Source organism: Trachinotus anak, unplaced genomic scaffold (assembly GCF_046630095.1).
Source record: "Trachinotus anak isolate AG129_WGS33_773 ecotype Australia unplaced genomic scaffold, CSIRO_AGI_Tana_v1 ptg000031l, whole genome shotgun sequence".
NCBI classification, from domain to species: Eukaryota; Metazoa; Chordata; class Actinopteri; order Carangiformes; family Carangidae; genus Trachinotus; species Trachinotus anak.
Window position 1 is genome coordinate 7284363 of NW_027273882.1, and position 20717 is coordinate 7305079.

General features: G+C 39.6%; 1 protein-coding gene across 1 annotated transcript in view; it reads left to right on the forward strand.

The window, feature by feature from the left end:
* The first annotated feature begins 829 nt into the window (after positions 1 to 829).
* LOC139612447 (titin homolog) overlaps positions 830 to 20717 on the forward strand; it is a 59317-nt gene continuing 39429 nt past the window's right edge. The window contains exons 1-5 of the mRNA XM_071468028.1: positions 830 to 983; positions 11265 to 11605; positions 14147 to 14368; positions 17831 to 17997; positions 20075 to 20112. Coding sequence (XP_071324129.1) covers positions 11542 to 11605; positions 14147 to 14368; positions 17831 to 17997; positions 20075 to 20112 — 491 coding nt within the window. The 5' untranslated portion in view covers positions 830 to 983; positions 11265 to 11541. The remainder of the gene's footprint in view (positions 984 to 11264; positions 11606 to 14146; positions 14369 to 17830; positions 17998 to 20074; positions 20113 to 20717) is intronic.

Sequence of the window (20717 nt, forward strand, 5' to 3'; positions counted from 1 at the left end):
GTGAAGGGCGTTGACTGATGCTCCTGGGGAAATATTTGGCTGTCAATCTGAAATAGAGGCTCAACTAAAGGTTAGTGGATAATAATCGCAGCTTGACTGAAATTGAAAGGAGACTTAGAGTAGAACAACATAAATAGAAAAGCTATGGGTTATACACATATTTCTCAATAAAAGTCCACAGAACCCAGGCAGTAGGTTTGTAGGTTTGTAGGTGTGTCCAACAGAACATTTGACATATAGAGAGGTAGGACACAGCTGCTGATGCTGACGGTGGAAGTGGTCATGAATATAAAGGACCACATGCAGACACCACATGTTGTATATGTTTATGGGAAGATGCTACAGATGGCGTTGACGTTGTACTGCTACAAATCACTGGACGTTCATTTCACAATCCAATGTGCTTGTCTCAAAGATTAAGCCATGCAAGTCTAAGTACACACGGCCGGTACAGTGAAACTGCGAATGGCTCATTAAATCAGTTATGGTTCCTTATTATTGTACTGGACAGGACGCCAGTCTATTAAAGAAGAGATAAAGTGATTAAAATACCAACGGGCCTTGAACACACCTGCAGCAGAGCCGTGACCTCATGACCTGAGGAGGAAACACCAACAGGTGTGTCCGTTACCTGCCGACCGCTGGGGCTACCTGTCGACCGGATATTGATCCTATATTGACCGGATATTGGCCGGATATTGGCCGGATATTGACCGGATATTGACCGGATATTGACCGGATATTGGCCGGATATTGACCGGATATTGGCCGGATATTGACCGGATATTGGCCGGATATTGACCGGATATTGGCCGGATATTGGCCGGATATTGACCGGATATTGACCGGATATTGGCCGGATATTGGCCGGATATTGGCCCTGCCGTGGATATTTTCTGGAAGTTTCTCTGGAGGAAATTTGACGATTGGAAACGTTTTCTTTTTATTGCCGCCGCCATGTTTTTCATCAAAAGTAAAAAACGGTGAGTCATTTTTCTTTTTAATGAAGTTGCTGGTTTATTGTCAGAGGAGTTTTGTTTCTCAGTTGGCAGAAGTTATAGCAGCTCTGTGTGGGTGACGGGGGTTAGCGGAAGTTAGCCTCCCGCTAACAGTTAGCTAAGAGGACGTTAGCTAACTGTTAGCAGAAGTTAGCCTCCAGCTAACAGTTAGCTAAGAGGACGTTAGCTAACTGTTAGCGGAAGTTAGCCTCCAGCTAACAGTTAGCGGAAGTTAGCCTCCCGCTAACAGTTAGCTAAGAGGACGTTAGCTAACTGTTAGCTGAAGTTAGCCTCCCGCTAACAGTTAGCTAAGAGGACGTTAGCTAACTGGTGCTCAAGCTGAAGGCTGGTTTAATAGATTCCTCTGAGATTTTACTGCCTTTTCTCCATCCAGAAAACAAAACTTTAAACTCTTACTCACATTTAAATAATTATCAAACTTTGGTGTGACTCAAGGAGGTAACTGTTTAAAACCACAAATCTGGCCTAGCTCAACAGGGAGAGTGTAAATACAGTTTGAAATACAGTTTTCTGAAACCTTTATTCTATTTGTAAAACCAGAGAAAATATGATTCAACTGTTTTTCCCCCAACTGGACTAAATCAGACTAAACCACTATATCTAGACTTGTCAAATCAGACTGGATCAACAGGGACCGTGAAGTGTGTTTAAAACTCGATTTCACATGTTTGAAACCATTAGTCCGTTTGAGAAAACTTGTCAAATCTGGAAAAGATCTACTGGGAAAGTGTAAAGACTGTTTAAAACAAAGTTTCAGATTTGTGAAACCTTTACTTTAATTGTTAAACCAGAGAAATGTTATTTAGTAGTTTTTTTAAATCCTCAACTAGACCAATCAGACTAGGACTAGACTGAAAACCACTATCTAGACTCAAATGTGGACCAGATCAACAGGGAGAATAATATTTTGGGTTTTGGACTATAGTCCCACATGCAGCCATTTTTCTACTGTTCACTGTTTGATGAAAACTTTTGAAGGGCTGACACAACCTTCTTTACATGCTGAGCACACAGCATTTTTGAGTCCTTTCATACAGGACTTTCATATGACAGGTGAGGCTGGATGACAACAAGAGACTCTAGAGTGCAGGTATGATGATGTAGGGATGACGGAGCATTTTTATGAGGCTCCCATGCAGAAAATCATCCAGAGGGAACTGTGATGCTGGAGGACATGATGCCGCTCAACAGCCTCTCCTTTTGTATGCAGATTGTCTCACAGAAGGCAGGAAGTCTGGACCTCATTACGCCAGTAATCACTAATGGTCTTTGTCCATTCATCATACTTAACAAACTACTAAAACTGCTCTAATTTGGATGTAATGGAAACGGGACTCATTAGCAGGCTGTTGGGTCACTTTTTGCTTTAATTGCCCTCATTGATAAAGTGACTGAGACAGATTTCAAAGCTGAACTGTTTTTTTCCAAGTTTGCATATTAGAAACCATCAAAGATAATCATTTTAAATCGAATTACCCCAATGGAGAAAGTACGAATATAAGCAATGATTCGAACTTTAATAGTAAAAAAAACAGTTAAAAGTCAGTAAAGGAAATAGTAAGAAATAATTTAGGTGTCTCAAATTTTGAGATTATTTGTGCTTTCAGACTAGCTTTTAGACTAAAAACTTTTTATGATGTTAGTGAAGGTGGTCTGCGTTTAAGGTGTGGTGGCCCACTTTCATTATAAAACATTATATAAACTGTAAGATGCTAGATATTTGTTAAATGTCAGATTTTGACATGTCATTGACACAAAAAAAAACTTCATTATGATGTATATGGGTACTTTTAGTACAGAATTATATGAGAAATTATTCATATTGTCTTCCCCTGTATCATGATGACAATCATAACAAAAATATCATCACATTATTGAAACTCCACAGATTGTTGATATATAATAATATTGAGTCATTATATGAATGTAAAAATGGATCTACAGTAACTTCCAGCCGTGCAGTGGAGTAAAAAGTACAATATTTCCCTCTGAACTGTGGTGAAGTTTTTAAGTAAAGCAACTTCCCACTTCCGTTGAGAAGTCTCCCGATGACTCGGTGACAGTTGGGACAGTGCGACTGGTGTTAGGCTCAGTACACAAAGTGAGTTTTGCAGACTCGGCTGCGTAAACAGGCCCTTGGCTCTGTGTTTACCCTTCTTGCAGAATTCATTATCGTTTGACTGTTGATGTGTTGAGTTAATGCAGCCTGCACTTCCTGCTCCATCTAAGTGTGCAGATTGAAGGGCAGTCTATCGTCAAGTTAATCGCTTTAAACTGTAAATATTCAGTGTATAAATGGCAAATTGTGTGTTAGTGTTAGGTCGCCCAGTCTCAATTATATCTTAATTGGGTCAATGTGACAACAGTTTTCCAATATTAGGCAGTCATTATCAGCTTAGCGCACCCACCCACTAGTAGTTACTGTAGATTTCTTATGTTGGATCCAGTGCGTCAGATGTCAGGTATTCATATAAAAGCAGTTTAGGTTAATGCACGATGGTTGTTTTGGAGATTCTTCCTAAAATTGTGCATCTTTAGGATCAGTTCAATACTGCCCACAAGACTCCGTTGTGTGCCCTGCTGTGGCTCATATAGTGGTTCTAGTTTTTCATATGCAAGGATCTGCTGCTGTCCTTTGTTTTATATCACATATAAAACATCTTGGTCATCTTGGGCCCAGTTGTATGGTCCTTTTTTCACTATTTTCTGACATTCCTCAAGGTTTTTATTTCATTTTGTTGTATTGAAGAGTGATTTTCTTCTATAAGAATTGGTAAAGTGTTTCAGATATATTCTATCTGTTGTTATATCATATATGTTGGCAGATAAGAAAAAACATTTCTCTATGTTAAAAAAATAGGTTATTATTTATAATGTCCATGTCCATTATGCTATTTTTATTAGGGCAGCAATTAACAATTATTTTCTTTGATGATTAATTGGCAGATTATTTTCTCAAGTAATTGATTAATTATTTTGTCTCTAAAATGTCAGAAAAGATTGAAAAGTCTCTGTAACAGCCTTGGTTTGTTGAGCCCCCATTGTTAAAAGTATCACTCAGCTGCTTTGACATGTATGACATAAAGCTGCATTGTATCATGGGAGAATGCCTGTCTCAGCAGAGCAAATGTAACAGCAGAGCCCACTGATGTCCTCAGTTTCTGTAAAATACCCTGAGGCTTTGTAGCTGTGGGCTTTGTAAACCTGGGATTGACTTGTATAAAGTCTTTGAAACGTGGGCACAAGAGGAATAAACAGCAGTCTGATTCTCTTCCAAGGTCATGGAGCCCGGAAAGGAAAAAGGTTTTGTTGAATAACTTCACCTTCACCATGTTGTCGAAATGGCAGGAAGTTCTCTTTTAGTTTTGTTGGCACAGAGTTCAACAGCAGCTAATACAGAGTATACTGACTCACACAGTGCAAGGACAGCAGGATTGAATATGATGCAACAGACACGTTAACTACACTCACCAAGGAGCACCACACTAACACTGGGTAGTCCTTTCCTTTGCTCTCAAACAGCCCCAGTTCTTCATGTCATAGATCCCACAAGATGTTAGAAACGTCCCTTTGACACTCTGCTCCATGTTGACATGATTGCATCACATTATCTCTGCAGATTTGTCAGCTGCATGCTCATGCTGTCAATCCCCTGTTCTACCACATCCCAAAGGTGTTCTACTGGATTCAGTTCTGGTGCCACTGAAGTTCACTGAACATGTTGTGTTCATGAAACCAGTTTGAGATGATTTCTGCTTAGGAACATTGAGCATTATCCTGATGGAAGTAGCCAGTAAAATTATATATATATTAAATATAGGTCTGGTCCTTTTTAGAAAGTTTTTCAAATGAAACATTTACAGTACTGCACTTTTTGAAGGGCTTTTAGAGATCTGATAACAAACAAGAACAAAAAAAGCACTTTTAGCAAAATTCACATCAATGTACAGAAACTAGACAATGTTCAAGTGTAGTTGCCATATCGCTGAGACTGGCTTCCCACTGTGGCCTCGTGTACATACAAATGGAGCTTTGAAAAGATTTGGTTCAAAGCCTCCACAAAATGGCTTTTGGGTGATATTTTATCAGCCACAGTCAAAGTCCTGTCACAGCTTAGTCCTGATCCAGGACCGCATATTATGTATCACGGCCCTATTTTGGCACAGATATCTGACGGATCTTCGAAGTTTGAGTCACAGAAGTGCTCATAAAGTTTGTTAAAGGAAGAATTTGAAAATAAACTCTAATGTAAAAACAGCAGGGTTTTCCCCAGGTGTCTGGAGAGCTTAGGTGCTGTTTGGGGTTGTCAGTTTATGTTGTAATTCATTTAATTTCTCTGCATTTTCACATAATTTTATACCATTATCACTGTTTTCACAGTACTCTCAGACATTAGCAAGAAAAGTGAGACAGATGTGATCATTGATGAAGTGAGCGCTGTGTTCTGAGGTAATCTTTAACCTGAGTGATCACAATGTGCCATAGAAAATAACACTGTGATAAGGCTTTTAGTGAATTGATTTGAACTGAGGTTTCTCTGATGCATTGACATTTAACAGTGTTTGGATACTTACCAAAATTTCTGTTTGGTCACCAACTGCACCCAGGTCACTTTCTCAATATGTGTAGCTACTATCCAGCTATCTGAGTTCCTGTGGCATTGCAGATTCCTCTCTGCATCATTTTCTCTGACAGTTTGCATTTTTCAGGTTTCGGTCTTTCTAAGCTCATCATCTGTGACAGCTGTAATTCTTGGCTATTGGACAGATTTTCTCCCAGGTTCATTTCTGCAGTAAAGATGTTGGGAGATGATATGAACTCATTTACACTGATTTCCTCCATGGCAGCAGAACGCTTCACCCCACCCTGCAGAAACTCCTGCAGGTTAAATTGAAGCTGCTTTCACACATGCAATTCAACCCTGAACTTTTCTAGACATTACCCAGAGCCGCTGTATGTGTGAAGGCAAATGTCTAAATTGAAAGGTCTTAAACAGTCTTTACCCAGCCAGCTCCCAGTATAAAGTCTGTGTAATGGACCAAATGAGCTGATGTGTGAGTAATAGGTCATGGTCCAGAGAAGTCAAGGTGGCGTGTTGATGATTTCTCCTGCACACTCTACCCAGGTGCCACCTCTTGCCTAGACCAAATGGAGTATTGAAAAAAAGATGTACTGAGTCAGACCTTAGCTGATGCAATACATCCACCCAACCCTTCGTACAGACACTTGCAGTGCTCTTCTGGCAGGCCTCCCTTCACGCAGAGAAAAACCCTTACATGTGGTCCAGAATGCAGTGGCACATCTGGTCTTTGATCAGCCTAAAATGGCACATGTCAGTCCACTGCGCATTGACTTACTCTGGCTACCCATGGCCGCCTGAATCAAATTCAAGTCACTTTTGCTTGCTCAAAGCAGTGTTAGACAGATGAGTAAACGTTCTTCTAGTAGGTGACAGTGTGTCTCACATGGACAGTCTCTGGTTGTGTTGCAGTGTGTATAAAAGGTTATGGTGAATCAGGAACGGACATTGGAGGTCCGGATAATCAGGTGAAAACACCTTGGGAGAATGAAACAATCAATGGCTGATTAACTGTAAAGACACATGATGAAATTTACTTAGCCACATAAATGTATATTTTGGGCTTTTTTTCTTTACTTTTTTCTTAAGTAGCCAAAGTGTCACCAAACCACCAATGTCGTGTTGCCTCATTTATCCACAACAGCTCTTTATGTTTAAGGTTGTTGTGACTTTTGACCTGTTGCTGAAGTTTCCTGAAGAGGAGTGCTCTTCTTTTGCAGGTTTTGCTATAAAAAAAACAGCATGTGTTTTGTTCAGCTTACTTGACAAAGCCTGCTTTTTTGAAGAAGGCTGTCCATTCCTAAAGGACTTAATATGATAGGTTTGTTTTTATGATGTGATTGGCTGTTAGCACATTTGCAGGTGTAATACAAGCCAGACAGTATATTGAGATGAGTCATTGCTCATTGAGGAAAAGTCTCTTGTCGTATTGAGTTGTCTAGACTGAATATTGCATGTCATCCAAAGCACTATACCTGTTTCTCATTCCACAGTCATGAAATCTAAATTTGACTGCGATGTCTTTGTCTTAAGAAGGTGTAAGTTGATTATTGTAAATTATGTAAATGCACATAATAAATTAAACTTGATCCAAACTTGAGCAGGTACAGATCAGAAACAGTTTGTCTCGTAACCTGTGTTGTTGCCGGGAGACGGCTGCGGGGGAGTCTGGAGGATTATTTTTAGCGGTGAAAGGTTAAACAGAGAGGCTTGACAGACTAAATTAACTGGATTATCTGTCATTCCCGTCTGGATTTCATTATAGTAGGATTCTTGTGGAGGTAAGCCATCTGAGTCATTTCACCTATCAACCTTAGTTCTCTGGAAACAAATAGCCATGTATTCCTTGTTTTAAACTTGGAAAATTTATGTATTTTACTCTATTGGGATGTTTAGAAAGGGAATACATGCTGCAGGGTTATGAAAAGGTTACAGGTTTGATTTTCCCCAAGAGCCCGTGAGACTGAAATCTGCCCAAGTCTGTATCTGTATCTTTCCAGCAGGTCTCACGGGGGATGTCCATGTGAATACTACGTTATTTCACCAATTTTATTATATTGCCTGCACCCTCAGAGAGACCCCTGCTTATCTTTTCCTTTTCATTTCCGTTTTGTCAGATTCCTTTGTGACGATGTTGTCGAATATCAGCTCTGAATTTTTCAGTATTTAATCAAATATCAAAGTCTTGCAGTTGGAGCCCAGAATGGACACTTTCTTAAATATTGAACAATGATGAGTAAGGCTGGATTTTTGTGTAAAGTGAAGCTTTTATTAGCAACTCCCCAAGAGCTTCATTAGATAAAACAGCTTAGGGAGAGAGAGAGGAGAGATTTGCAGCTATCCTCAAAGTGTTATCAGTAAAAACAATTACCTTAATGTACCAAAACACAAAACACAGTGCGAACAAAGTATCACAAGGGGAGAATGTCTTACAATACTACCTATTGTACCACAATGAACCTCAAAGTGCACGCCAGCAAACACAACACCACCAACTAATGATTTGAAGGGAATTTAGAAAGAAATTGAGAATTAAACTATTACGACAAACTATTACAAATAACAGCACCAGAATTCCACAAAGTAGAGAAAGAACAAGGTACCACATGTGGTACTACAAAGTGCCACAAATTACCCTAAAGTGTTGTAAAGTACCTGCTGCTGAGTCCAAACAATATTAGCTGAACTACTGCAACAAACACTGATACCACTACTGCTTAGAACTGCTACTGATGTCACTTCTATGACTTATGTACTGCTGTTACTACTACTATTATTACTTCGAGTGCTACCACCACTGCTGTTACGTCTGCTACCACAGCTGTTGTACTAAGACAGGTAGCACTATCACCATTGTTAGTACTACTACTTCTACTGCTACAAAAGCTAGTACCACCACTACTGCTGCTACACCACCTCCTACTACTAATACTAATGCCATTACTGCTTAGTACTACTAGTGTTACTACTACTTACACCACTACTGCAACTATTAGTGCTGCAACCACTGCTACAACTATCAATTCTGCTTCTTCCACTGTGCAATACTTCTACTGTCACTGCTACAAGTACTACTACTGCTGCTGCTACAGTGATTAACAGTAGTACTACTACTATTACTCCTAGTACAAGCCTTGTTGTTACTACTGCTGCTGCTATAACAAATACTGCAATTGCACTGCTACATACAGTATACTTCTGCTAATGGGATAACAACTTCTACAGCTATGTCTCCTAAAGGTTATTCTACTGCAACTGTTCATACTACTAGTACTACTGGTACTACTACTGCTGCTGCTAATGCTAGAGATGCAACCACCCACAGTGAGTTCTGCTACTTCTCTCAATACAGCTTTTACCTGCTACTACTAATCCTACTACTGCTACTAATACAGTACTACAACATTACATGAATTACTACTGGTGCTTCACCTTCTGCTACATATAATATACTCCAGCTGACACTAGTAATATGACCGCCAAGACTAGTTCTGTTAATAGTATTCCAACTTCTACCTCTACCTTTGCTACCACTAATCCTACAACTACTACTAATCCTAATACTACTACTTTTTCTACTACTAGAAGTACTTCTGCTGCTGCTGGCATGAGTAAAACAAACAAAGCAGAGTTGGACAGTTAAACAGCCACTGGATTAGAGATTAAAAGCAATTTCTAATCTTCTTTTCCTAGGCCCTTCAGATATGGCCAAACTTGGTGATGTCTGAGCTTCAGCTGACCTACAATAAATTAATACCTTCAACTTTCACCCACATCTTCTCATCATAAAGCTTGTATGTTGGTGTTCATCTCAACTTCAGAAACACTCAGAAGAAAAAAACAAGACAAAATCGCAGTAACACTGAAGTGACAATTTTCTATCAGGGAAACAACAGGGGAGGCACCCAGTGTTCTGTCCGTCTGTGAGGAGAGTAAATCCATCTTCAAATCCTCAAAAAGACACAATGCTTAGTGACACACTGCCACCACCCCCCAACCCACCAGCCTTACTCCACATTTCATCATCATCCTCTGGGAATGAGTGCTGGTGTTTTGTGGTAGCACAAGAACCATGATCTGTGCACGACAAGGATTAAATTCAAATACAGTTTGATGACTCCACAGTGTTTAGAGAAACAAGAAACAAAATTTCATTTTTGCCAAGTGAAACAATTAGAGCTGAAATTATTAACTGGTTTATTAATAACTAGAAAGTTAATGAACAACAATTGTGTTAATTGATTTTTTAAAAATCAATTATAAATGTGGATATTTGTGGTGAGGGCTATTCAATGGGCCTTTTTCTTTATTTCATGGGCCAAAATGTTCTAGACTTTTGGAAAATATCTGTCAGCTCTTGTTTGGGTGTTTTAATATTTTATTATTTAATTGCAGTTTATGTTAAGTTCTTTGAGCTGCATCTCATGTATGAAAGGAGTGATAAAAATCAACAAACTGTATTATCTTATCTTTTTTGGTTTTGCGCTGTTGGTCAGAAAACGATTTGCATATGTCAGTTTTATTTTGGGGGCTATGAAACAAGACTGACAGTTTTAAAAGAAACAAATTGATATTATATTCAGTGGTATTGCAGCATTTACATGCATGTTAATTCAAGTAAGTGAGGTCTAATTTTTTTCAGGGCATTTTTTAAAACCAGAAGAACAAGGTGCTTCACAGGTGCACATAAAATACAATATAATAAAATACAACAAGAATTATGTGAATTCTATGAACAAAATTGCATGCATATAAATTCTAGATATAAAAAGGAAATATATATGTGTAAATATTTATAAACATAGGTCCTATATTTTGTATACCTATACATCTCTGATCGAAATAGGAAAAAAATTAAAACAACTTTTATTTCACATATACTAGAAGATCAAGGCTTATCTCAAAAGGTCTCTTTACCTCTGTAACAAACATCATTAGTCTGAGGTTCCCACTTAAATCCTGAGATGGTATAAGCGTTTCGACTCATGGGATTTGTAACAAAATCATGTACGTTCAACAGAGGATTTAAGTATTTATTATTTCTCAGACTGCAGTGTCACAGTCCTCACAATCTGTAGTGATGGCTTAACAGGATCATCAACATAATCTTTATATATATCTAAAGACTTTTAAAAAAGAAAAGAAATTTAAAACGATGGAATAAAAGACACAGATTAATAAAAACAAGACTTAAAACCAAAACTAAGGATAAAACAAAATAAAAAGGTCAGCAAGGATAAAAATAAGCAAAACTGAAGGCTTTAACAGACTGGTCACTGACTGTCAGACCGGTGCTGAGGGGAAGTTGTTACTTTACTGGATCAGTACGAGCCGTTCAGTTTCCAGGAGATGTCAGAGCTGCAGAATAATGTGAGTTTTATTGGTTCCAATGGGTCCCATCCCTGCTGTGCTGCTTTCCAGGCCTGCTAAGAATAAAAATACATGGGGAAACACCAGTGTAAAGTGTCAGGGTGGGGTGGGAGGGGGCGTGCTGAGCAAACTGGTCATCGTGGTTGACAGATGCCCCCAGAAAGCCACTAACAGGATGACGCCAGTGCTGCAAGGACCGCAGGGTAAAGACGGATTATGTCTGAGCACTAGATAAACAGATTATTCCCGAAACGGTGCCTACTTTTTTAACCTCGTCACTCTTGCCACACTTACAGCTCCCACCATCCTACTGTTCGCCTGGGGAAGAGGAGACTGTGGGTTTACCTCCATCAGATGCAAATCCTGGAGTTCATTGGAGTGTTTCAGCGGCAGTTTGGGGCCCTGAAGGATCCACCTCCTCCATGCGATTCGAACTCAGACTCCCTGCGACCAAACTGCCTGCACCCATGAGTTCCACCTGAGCTAGAGGACGAACCCCCTCCCTCCCACCTCCCCTCACCCTGCTGGATTTACTTTGACATTCACATTATTTTGGAAAACTCTACCTCCACAATGATTTGGGAATTTGGACTTGTGCTGCTGTTCGTCCTTGCTCCACAGGCTGCTGGAATTAAAGGTAAGCCTCGTTTTGTTCTGTTCGCAAAACCACAATCCTTTGAGCCCTGACACTTCTAGTCCTTCACAACTTCAAAAGAACTCACATCCCTTTATGCTTTTATTGTTTGCAAAAAGAGTAAAGTTGGCACTTTGGAATAGATAAGAGCAATTAGACATGAGGATTTAAAGAGTAAGACTATCTATACACAGACTAAACTTGGTCACAATGTGAAGTAAAGCCTATTACGATTGCATAAGTGCTTGGCCGTGAAATCATTTAGGCATTGGATACTGTCACCCTTTCACCTGAGGATCCTAAAAGACTGTCTTTAAATGCACAATAAAACAGAAAGAGATGAGTAAGTCCTTGTCTTTGTCTCATCCTGATCAACAGCCAAAGTGAAATCAGTATTCACGAATGGGTCACAAATATGTGCAAACACGTCCACAATGCAAAGTGGTAAAACGGATAATAACACAGTTTGGTAGGTTTATAGCCAGCTTGGTGACAGCTTGACAATTTGGATTATAGCATCCTCCAGACTTTGTTGTGGGGAAAAAAAAGCTAAAAACACAACAAAAGAAAGTAGGGTTATGTGTATTACACAATCCGAATCATCGCAGCTGAATAATTACAAATAAAACGAGAGCTTGCTTGTGACGCTCAATATGAAACACCTGAGGTTCACCTTCACTTCAGATCATTTCATATAATGTATATTTTATCTAAAAAGCAATGACAAGCAGGCTGTGTGGAACACAGTACAACCCCCTCTTTACCTGATGCCGTCCTAAATATATCTGCCAGATTGCATGATCAAAAACGTATTCGTCCAGTACATTGTTGTTTGGTGGACGCTTTCATTCCAAGCACCCTTCAAGAACAGTGAGTGCTTTTATTTTTAGTACGAGTGGGCATAAGGAGGGAGAGTGAACCCCCGGACCCTGGCATGCAGATATAATGCTAAACGCAACTCATTCCACTCGGCTCATAGCTGCAAATAACATAAATCAAACACACACTGAAGGAAACAAGCAGTTCTATAAACAGATTCATATAGAAAAAGAAAAATCAGACAAGTTCGATCATTTTTATGTTGTTAGTATTGATGTTCATGTGTTTTTATTTGTTGAAAAATGCTGAAAGTGAGTGTAAATGTTCTAAGTTAAAGTGACTGCTGTAACTTGTTTTTGGTTTTTGCCAGTTTTCACCAATGTGCAGATTGATTTCAACTTATTTTCTTCTTTTATGTCCCTGTGCAACTGAACGTTATTGAGTTTCATTCTGGAAGAATGAAACTCAATCCAGAACAAACTGCACTGTACAGTAAACAAGGTCCACCTACAATGAGAGCAGCTCAGAAAAGCTCAAAATAGGTTTCTATTAATAAGAAAGTACAGAGAGAAAGTGGAGAGAACTCAAATGAGCTGGTGGGTTATGAACCACAGTCCCTGAATGTAAATACAAAAAAATCCATTTTGCCTCATGCAGGAACCACGAGCAGATTCGTTCTTCTGCAGCAGACATGTGTGATTTAAGACAATTTGTCACATTCAGCATCAGATCAGCAAATCCTGATGTTGAAGAAACGTTTTTTTCTGCTGGTTTCTGACGGCAGGACTAAACATGAAGCTCAGCTGTATCAAATACTTCTTTTCACGTATAGACGAGACTTTGGCAAATGAACCAAATAAATAGGGCTAAAACTAGCAAATGTTTTCATTATTGATTAATCATTATGGAATAATGATGATAACAATCTTTATTGGTTAAAACACATTATTGTAACTGATTGCAATAGCAATGAATACAATTATAAATTAGCACAGCATGCCTTTTATGGTTTTCCAGAGCTATGGCAGTTTTCTTTTGTAAGGGGCAACAGTCCAAAGCCCCAGACTCGGCCATTTCCACTGATAGAAAACAAAGAAAAACAGGAAGTTCTTGCACTGGAGGAACTGAAACAATAAAATATGTTGGCATTGTGCTTGAAAAATGACTCAGATGATTAATTACTTAATTTTATGTCAGCGTCAACTAACTGACTAATTGCTTCAGCTCTACATATAAATACATTAGGCCTATTTTGTCCAGAATAACTCTTGTCAGTGTGAGGATTACCAGGTGCTGGTTACTGCCATTAGAGCACTGATGCCAGACTGTAATGTGTTTTATTGTTATTGAAATATCTGTTTATTAAATGCAACATTTCCCACATGCAGCAGGAAAAACAGCTGCAATTAACACATTAACACACACACACAGCTCAGGACAAGTTATTCTCAAAAAATCCGTCTGCTGGTTTTTAGTCGCTTGCAGTACCAGACGGGTGGGGCTTACAGTTGATGCTGCCCATTTTTGTTGACAAAGACAGAATACAAGACTAAATCCACTTTTAACTGTTTTCTAATGTTGCCTAAATCTTGTGATATTAGCTTTTTTGTCCTCTGTCGTAAACACAACCCATCTGTTGCTCTAAACAAATGCCAGGGATTTGGATCTGATCAGAATCTGGTGTGCAGTTTACACTGACCCTACATCTTATTGTTTCCTGTCCAGAAAGTGGTGCAGGGCTGAACTCAGGAGGGAGCACGCAGGCTGTTGGCCCTGTACGTTTGGCAGAGCTGCTGAAGACGTCAACACACACCAAAGGTTCAAGGTTTGAACTGGGCAGACGTCGATCGAGGAGGTCGGTGTTTTTACACTCAGGAGTGAGGATCTGTCCACAAGAGACCATCAATGAAGTGCTGGCTAGCCACCAGGCTTACTACCAGCTCAGAGGTACACACCTTTGTTGGTTTGATTATATTCAACACACATCACCTTTACTTACAGTCATACACCAGAGAGACAATCATTTCTGTTAACTACCAAGTGCAACCACAGTTGTAGTTGGCAGCCAATCAGTTAATTCTAATTCAAATAAAAATACAGCAGATTTTAGGTAAACACTCAGAGGAACCAAATCCTGCAAGGTTGAATGGTGGCTCCAGGAGCTTGGCAGAAATTAAAACCAAGAAAAAAAAAAAATGCAGAAAGGGGTAAAAAAAATTTTTTCCCCCATTTCTTGCTTTGCAAAAGTTTAGGCGGCTCACTCAGATGTCAGAGCATTTCTTCTTTTAGCAAAATCAATCCTGGTTTGCAGAACAGACTGTCACAGCTAGCTGGGAAATAAAGTGAGAAAACTTGAAGTGTCAGAGCCTACATTAACTTAAGCAAACACTTCTTTATTTGGCATTATAGACCTCGCAAGACAGTAAGTTAGTCAGTCAGTTTGACTTCAGTATACAAATACAATATAATATACAACTTTAAAAGTATTTCAACACCGTGTACAATATGATTTGGAAGATATTCGCATAAAACCATGCAAACGGTGATTTAGTGCAGTAGAAAAACATGTGGAGTTGTTTTAAGCAGTTTCTCAGTCTCTCTGAGCATTTTACCAGTCAAATCTGTGTTTTAATCAAACTATAAGACTGAGAACAAGTCAGAGGGTTGTTGTGTAGGTTGCCCCTGTGGCTTAGGGTTTAGGATACCAGCCATGAACCACGACAACATGAACCCAGTTTGAATCTGATTTATGGACCATTGTTGCAACTCTTGCCCTTTTTGTTTTTTATCGTCTTTATACTTCACCCTACACACCGCAAGTCTGTCAAACTCTCCAGCCTCTTTTTAGTTCAGTTAAATTGATGAACACCAAACTTCCTCTTTTGATGAGAAGCTTGAAATGCAGAATATCATCTTTGCTATTAGAGCTCAGACCATTGCTGAAAAGAAGATTTATTGAAAGAAAGCAAAATGAAGAGTTGTACAGTTTCATTTCATCCTGACAGGACTTGGTGTTCTTGTTTCTTTATAATACATAGAAATATTTCACAAGGGAATTTCAGCTTGCACCAGATAGAATAAAATAAACTCATGGCTCCAAATCACATTCTGGTTGCAGCTCTGTCACCATCATACATACAATGTTTGGTTTATGTCAGATGTATCAAAGCAGAGAAAAGAAAGGATGTATTTGAGGAGAGGGAGATGGGAGGGGAAATGATGTGTGACAAAGGTGCTAGACCAGGAGTGATGTCAGTGTGTAGCAGGTACATGATCCACACATAAACCAGCTAACACACCAGTCTGATAGCTCAGGAGTGACACAGTGAGTCACGGACATGAGTCATTCACCTCCTCCACGCAGATTCTCATTTACAAGTGTGTTTCTGTCTAAACTCTTCAACAGAGGAACATGAGTAAGCTATGTAGTTTGTGCAGCGTTGATTTAGTGATTTTACTTCCTGTTTGACCACAGAAACAAAACCACAGGGCTTGTACCTGTACATCACAAGGTGTCAAATGTTGTATATGTATACTGTATTAATGTGTGTATACTGTAAATCAGAGGTTCTGCAGGTCTTGAAAAGTTCAGTTCCCTCAAAAAAAGAAGGCTTTAGAGGGTATTAAAGTCTTAAATTAAATTTGGTGAATCCTGCAGAAATCCTGTATGTATGTGTGAGTTTGTGTGTGATGCACTGCTGTAAAGCCCAACCTTAGAGATGGTTAGAGACCTGTTGTCTAAATGTTTTGGGGCGTAGGAAAATGATGGGTTTGTGTTGTGTCTGTGACACCAGAGCAGAAGGATCCAGCCGTTCTTTCAGTTTCCTGCTGTTTCCATTTCTGAGTCGCCATGCAACTGCTAGTGAATGGTTGCTGCTAACAAGTTGTTGCTCCTCTCTGACCCCAGTGTGCATGTCTGTGTTTGTGTGTTTTTCTGCAGCATGTTGCTGGATCTGCTTAACTTGGAGACCTATCGTTTTTTACTTTCCTGCACCCAGGAAATACAAATCTGTGACCCCATGAAAACCATGATGTTTGCTGTGTTGGGTGCAGTGTTTATGAGTTCAGAGCTGCTTTACATTGTGTTTTGGTTGATTGGATAGAAGTGTGTTCTCTGTAAAAGTCAGAGACGATTCTCATCTGCATGATGATAATGCAGCCTTTTCTGGGTTTGACGGCTTAATTCTGTTCTGCACTTTAGTGTCTTATCTGCACTGATACACTGTATGTATATGCAAATGTGTAGTTTTATCTTTCTCTTCTTTTCATCTATTATCTTGTCTTCTTTTATCTTTCTCTTTCTTTCAACAGTCTATGATATGACCTTTCATTCTTGTCTAATATGGATGTCACTGTTAGAAAAGCAAATTGGTCCCAGACCAGATGTTGTTCATTTTAGTTAAAATAACAGAATCACATTATGTGTCTACTGCAGCAGGTGTATGTTCTTCTACTGTTGCATGTGTCGCCAAACAATTTTACAGAACAGCACACAAATTCCCTTTCCTCTCCCTCATCCAGAAAAAACTACAAAAATTAACAAATCAATGCACAGAGTAAAATATAAAGAGACATTATAATGGTATCTCCCTAGAAGAGGCCTTTGGTTGACCATAAATGGCTTATAATGGTGGTGTCAGTGATGTTCCTGTATCTTGTACTTGTAAACTATATGTGATCAAGAGGAATACAACTATTCATTTATGACAACAATCTGTCAGTGAGGAGAGGGGAATCACGTTTCCATGTCACTGTTATGCTGATTCATGAATCAGCTGAGGATCTGCTGACTTTTGTGAAATTCCCCAGTAAGCAAAATTCATTATATAATGAGCGGCTACCTCCAGTGATCTTGGTCAAGGTGTCACAGAAGTCGAGCCAAAGGGTTTCACCTTAGTACAAAGCCAGGTACAGTGCAGGAGAGAGTCGACCCCTACACCTCATCTGAAGCACGTTTTCTGGCAATAATAGAAGCTGACCGACTGTTGACGTAAATCTGACCAGAGTTCTTCTGTCCTCATGTTTCTTAAAGATGTCTTCCACCACACACAGTTGAAATGAACTGGATTTTATCATGAGCACAAAATATTTTTTGGGACACCTTTTGGTAAAAAGCTTTCCTCTTGAAATGTCAAGAAATTGGGGCTCTGCACCAAAAACGTGACTTCACCTGTGAACTTTCCACCAAACTTCACTTAAATGATATGTTTCTAAAGATACCTGCTAGAAAACAAACCATTTTGATAAGTGGATCTCTAGGAAGTTAGGTGCTCAACAGAATAAGAGACAAAAAAAATGCTGAAAAAAAAATGAGCCTGTGACTTATTTACTGTGTAGAAAAGTTTCTATAAGCAGTGAACTCAGTGCTGAAAGTCTAAGAGCCTGTGTTGTGTGTGTTTGTTTGGTCAGTTTGTCAGGAGGCTGTGTGGGAGGCGTTCAGAATCTTCTTCGACAGGATCCCTGGCACGGCAGAGTACCAGAGATGGGTACACACGTGTCAACATGAGTCGCTCTGCATCTCCGACCTTGCCAAAAACTTCAGCAGCTCAGAAGAGCACATGAGCATGGTTCACAGGGTAAGGCATCCACAGCGGGGCTTAGAGAGCGTTTTCCCTGCCTCATCACAGCATCACCTCTGTTCCAACACACACTCAGCACATTTAGACACGTTAAGAGACATGAGGTAAGCAGCCCTCCTGCAGAACATGTTTATGCACAACAAATGCAGAAGATACAACTTTTTTCATCTGTTCCCCACACAGTAGAAGCACACTGAAGCATGATTCATGGTTATCATGGTCTTATTAAAGCTGAAATTATGCTTCTCCAGGCTGCACATAAGCAAATGTGCACGTGTTCAAAGAAGTGTCATGTTAAACAAAGCCAAGATGTAAAGAAAACGTAGAAGGAATCAGGAAACAGAAATCAGTTTCACCCTGGTGACAGTGTAAAGAAAACACTGACAGACTGAAAGACCCCCTTTACCTTGTTATCGTCCATATGATGTTTTTATATAATACAAGACATAAAATGAGTATGAGTGAAATAATCAGTCAACAAGAACTGGATTTATCAACCTGCTGTAAAAAGATCCTTAAAGAGGATTTTATTCCCTTTTTCTCTGCTGGAGCATCACTCACAGGCGTACTCTGCTGAAATGTACATCCAAATTCTGAAAGGAAAAAGTAAAGCAAATGTCCCAACAGGATGTTGGATTAACCAGTCAGCTTGCTTGATGCACAAGTGTGGCAAGTCTGTGCGTATGTGTGTTGGCTCCCATGGTTAACCATAATATCCTTCATCCAGCGTGTATCTCCACAGAAACATAATCCCAGTTTAAGACAATCCACAGCACTTGGTTAAAGTTTGGGAATTTTTAAGTAGGAGTTTTTTTTCTAAATATTTCTAAAGTGGTACGATATACAGAAATGTCATGGATGGATAATTTTTACCACCATGCAGTCACCTCTGCCTGTCACACAAGTGTGGTTTGTTCATTGTGTGCATATTTAAGTTCCAGGCTGTAACCATGGGAACGCCACCTCTCTATTCTATCATCCAACGAAGTAAAGAATGACGCACAAGCAGCTAATATTGTATTATTGTGTAGTCAGTTATTAATTTCTAAAAGTGCCTCTGATCCATGAAAAGTTGAATTAAGTCTTCAAAGTTTAAAGTTAAAATGTTCAAAAAACATGAAAGTGAAAGGGATAAGCTCTCATGTGAAGATGTAACTGTTGAGATTCTGATTGCGGCTGTTCACAGTTTGCATTCACCAGCCACAGTCAGTAGTTTGGCTCCTGGCCGAGGAAATTTACACTGGGATGAAGACTTTGTGACCTGCAGGCATCAGACTCGTGACGCTTGAATCTGACTCTAAACTCCAAGCCATCCAGATGCTGCACAGCGAGTTTCAGTTATTTCAGTTTGCTGTTGACCAGCACTGGTGTATAAATCCCTCCGTAAACATACACACACGTTGCTCCCGGCGCATTCGTCAACACGTTGCATCTGTGCTGTCTGTTGATCTGCCACATGGCCTCAGTTAACACAGAGACAGAAAACATTTTCTGTTTCTCTCAGCTTAAGATTTAAATTGAGGGCCACTTTGTTAGGTACACCTATACACATGCAAACATCTGTCTACACATTCACAATATACACAATACTGGAAATGGATGCAGTGAGTATTGTTACAGGTTGGGTTGAACTCTGACCCTTTAAAGAAACACAGAAGGAAGTTTTCTCATTAACATCTACACTTGAGGTTTAATGGGTTTATGGCCTGAAAGTTTGTGACCCCCCCCCCCCCCCCCCCCCCCCCGCAGCAGCTCAGTGTGTTTTAAACCACAACACACAGAACAGGTGAATCTGTGCTATAATTGCACCTACACACACTCAGGTCCTGCATGTAAAACAAGAAAAATAACACAAGTGAACAAACCAATTAACCAGTTGTTCAGTCAGTCATCAGTCTGAAGTAAACAAACCTCCATCGAGATCAGCAGGAGTCACTAACACGTGACATCATTATCACAAACAAGATAATCATGTGGCTGACTGTGGAGTGACAGTGTGTGTGTGTGTTTGTCTCTGACATGGTTTGTGCGACATGTACAGTAAATGATTGTTTTGTTTTGTGATTGTTTACAGAGGATGAGCCGGGTGAGAGACAGGAGGCCTCCATCTCGGTAAGCAATGACACGTAATCATGCTCTCACTCTGTGTCTCTCTGACAACACTCGCACAGTTAATGTGAACATGATGCAAATAAGGCAGAAGCCATTAAACAGGCTGCAGGTTCTGACTGAGCGTCATTGTTGTCTCTGTTGTCATAGTCAGACACAACGATTCTGACAGGACCAGATGAAGTGACACCCTCTTTCAATCAGTCAGCCAAAATTTAATTTTATACCACCTTTCACAAAGCTTAGTGTCGTTCAGTGGTTCCTAACCTATGGGCCAGGGCCCACTGGTGGGCCGCGAAGATATTGCAAGTGGGCTGTCAAATCATTTGCAGAATAGTTTAAAATAAAAAGATGTAATGATATAAAAAATGAAAAACTAAATCATCTTTAAAAACAAAAATGTTTTAGAAGTCCTTTAATTCCTTTTTCTTGTATTAAGGCCTATCACTGTGACAAGACAACTTTTATGTTATCGCTGGCCGAACCACATTGTATACTTGTTTGCTATCTGCTAGCCTGATTGCACGCTAAAAGATCACATCCATGGCAAAAACTGGAGTTTAAAAATAGATTACAGGAAATATTCAAAGGAAAGAGTCAAGAGATAG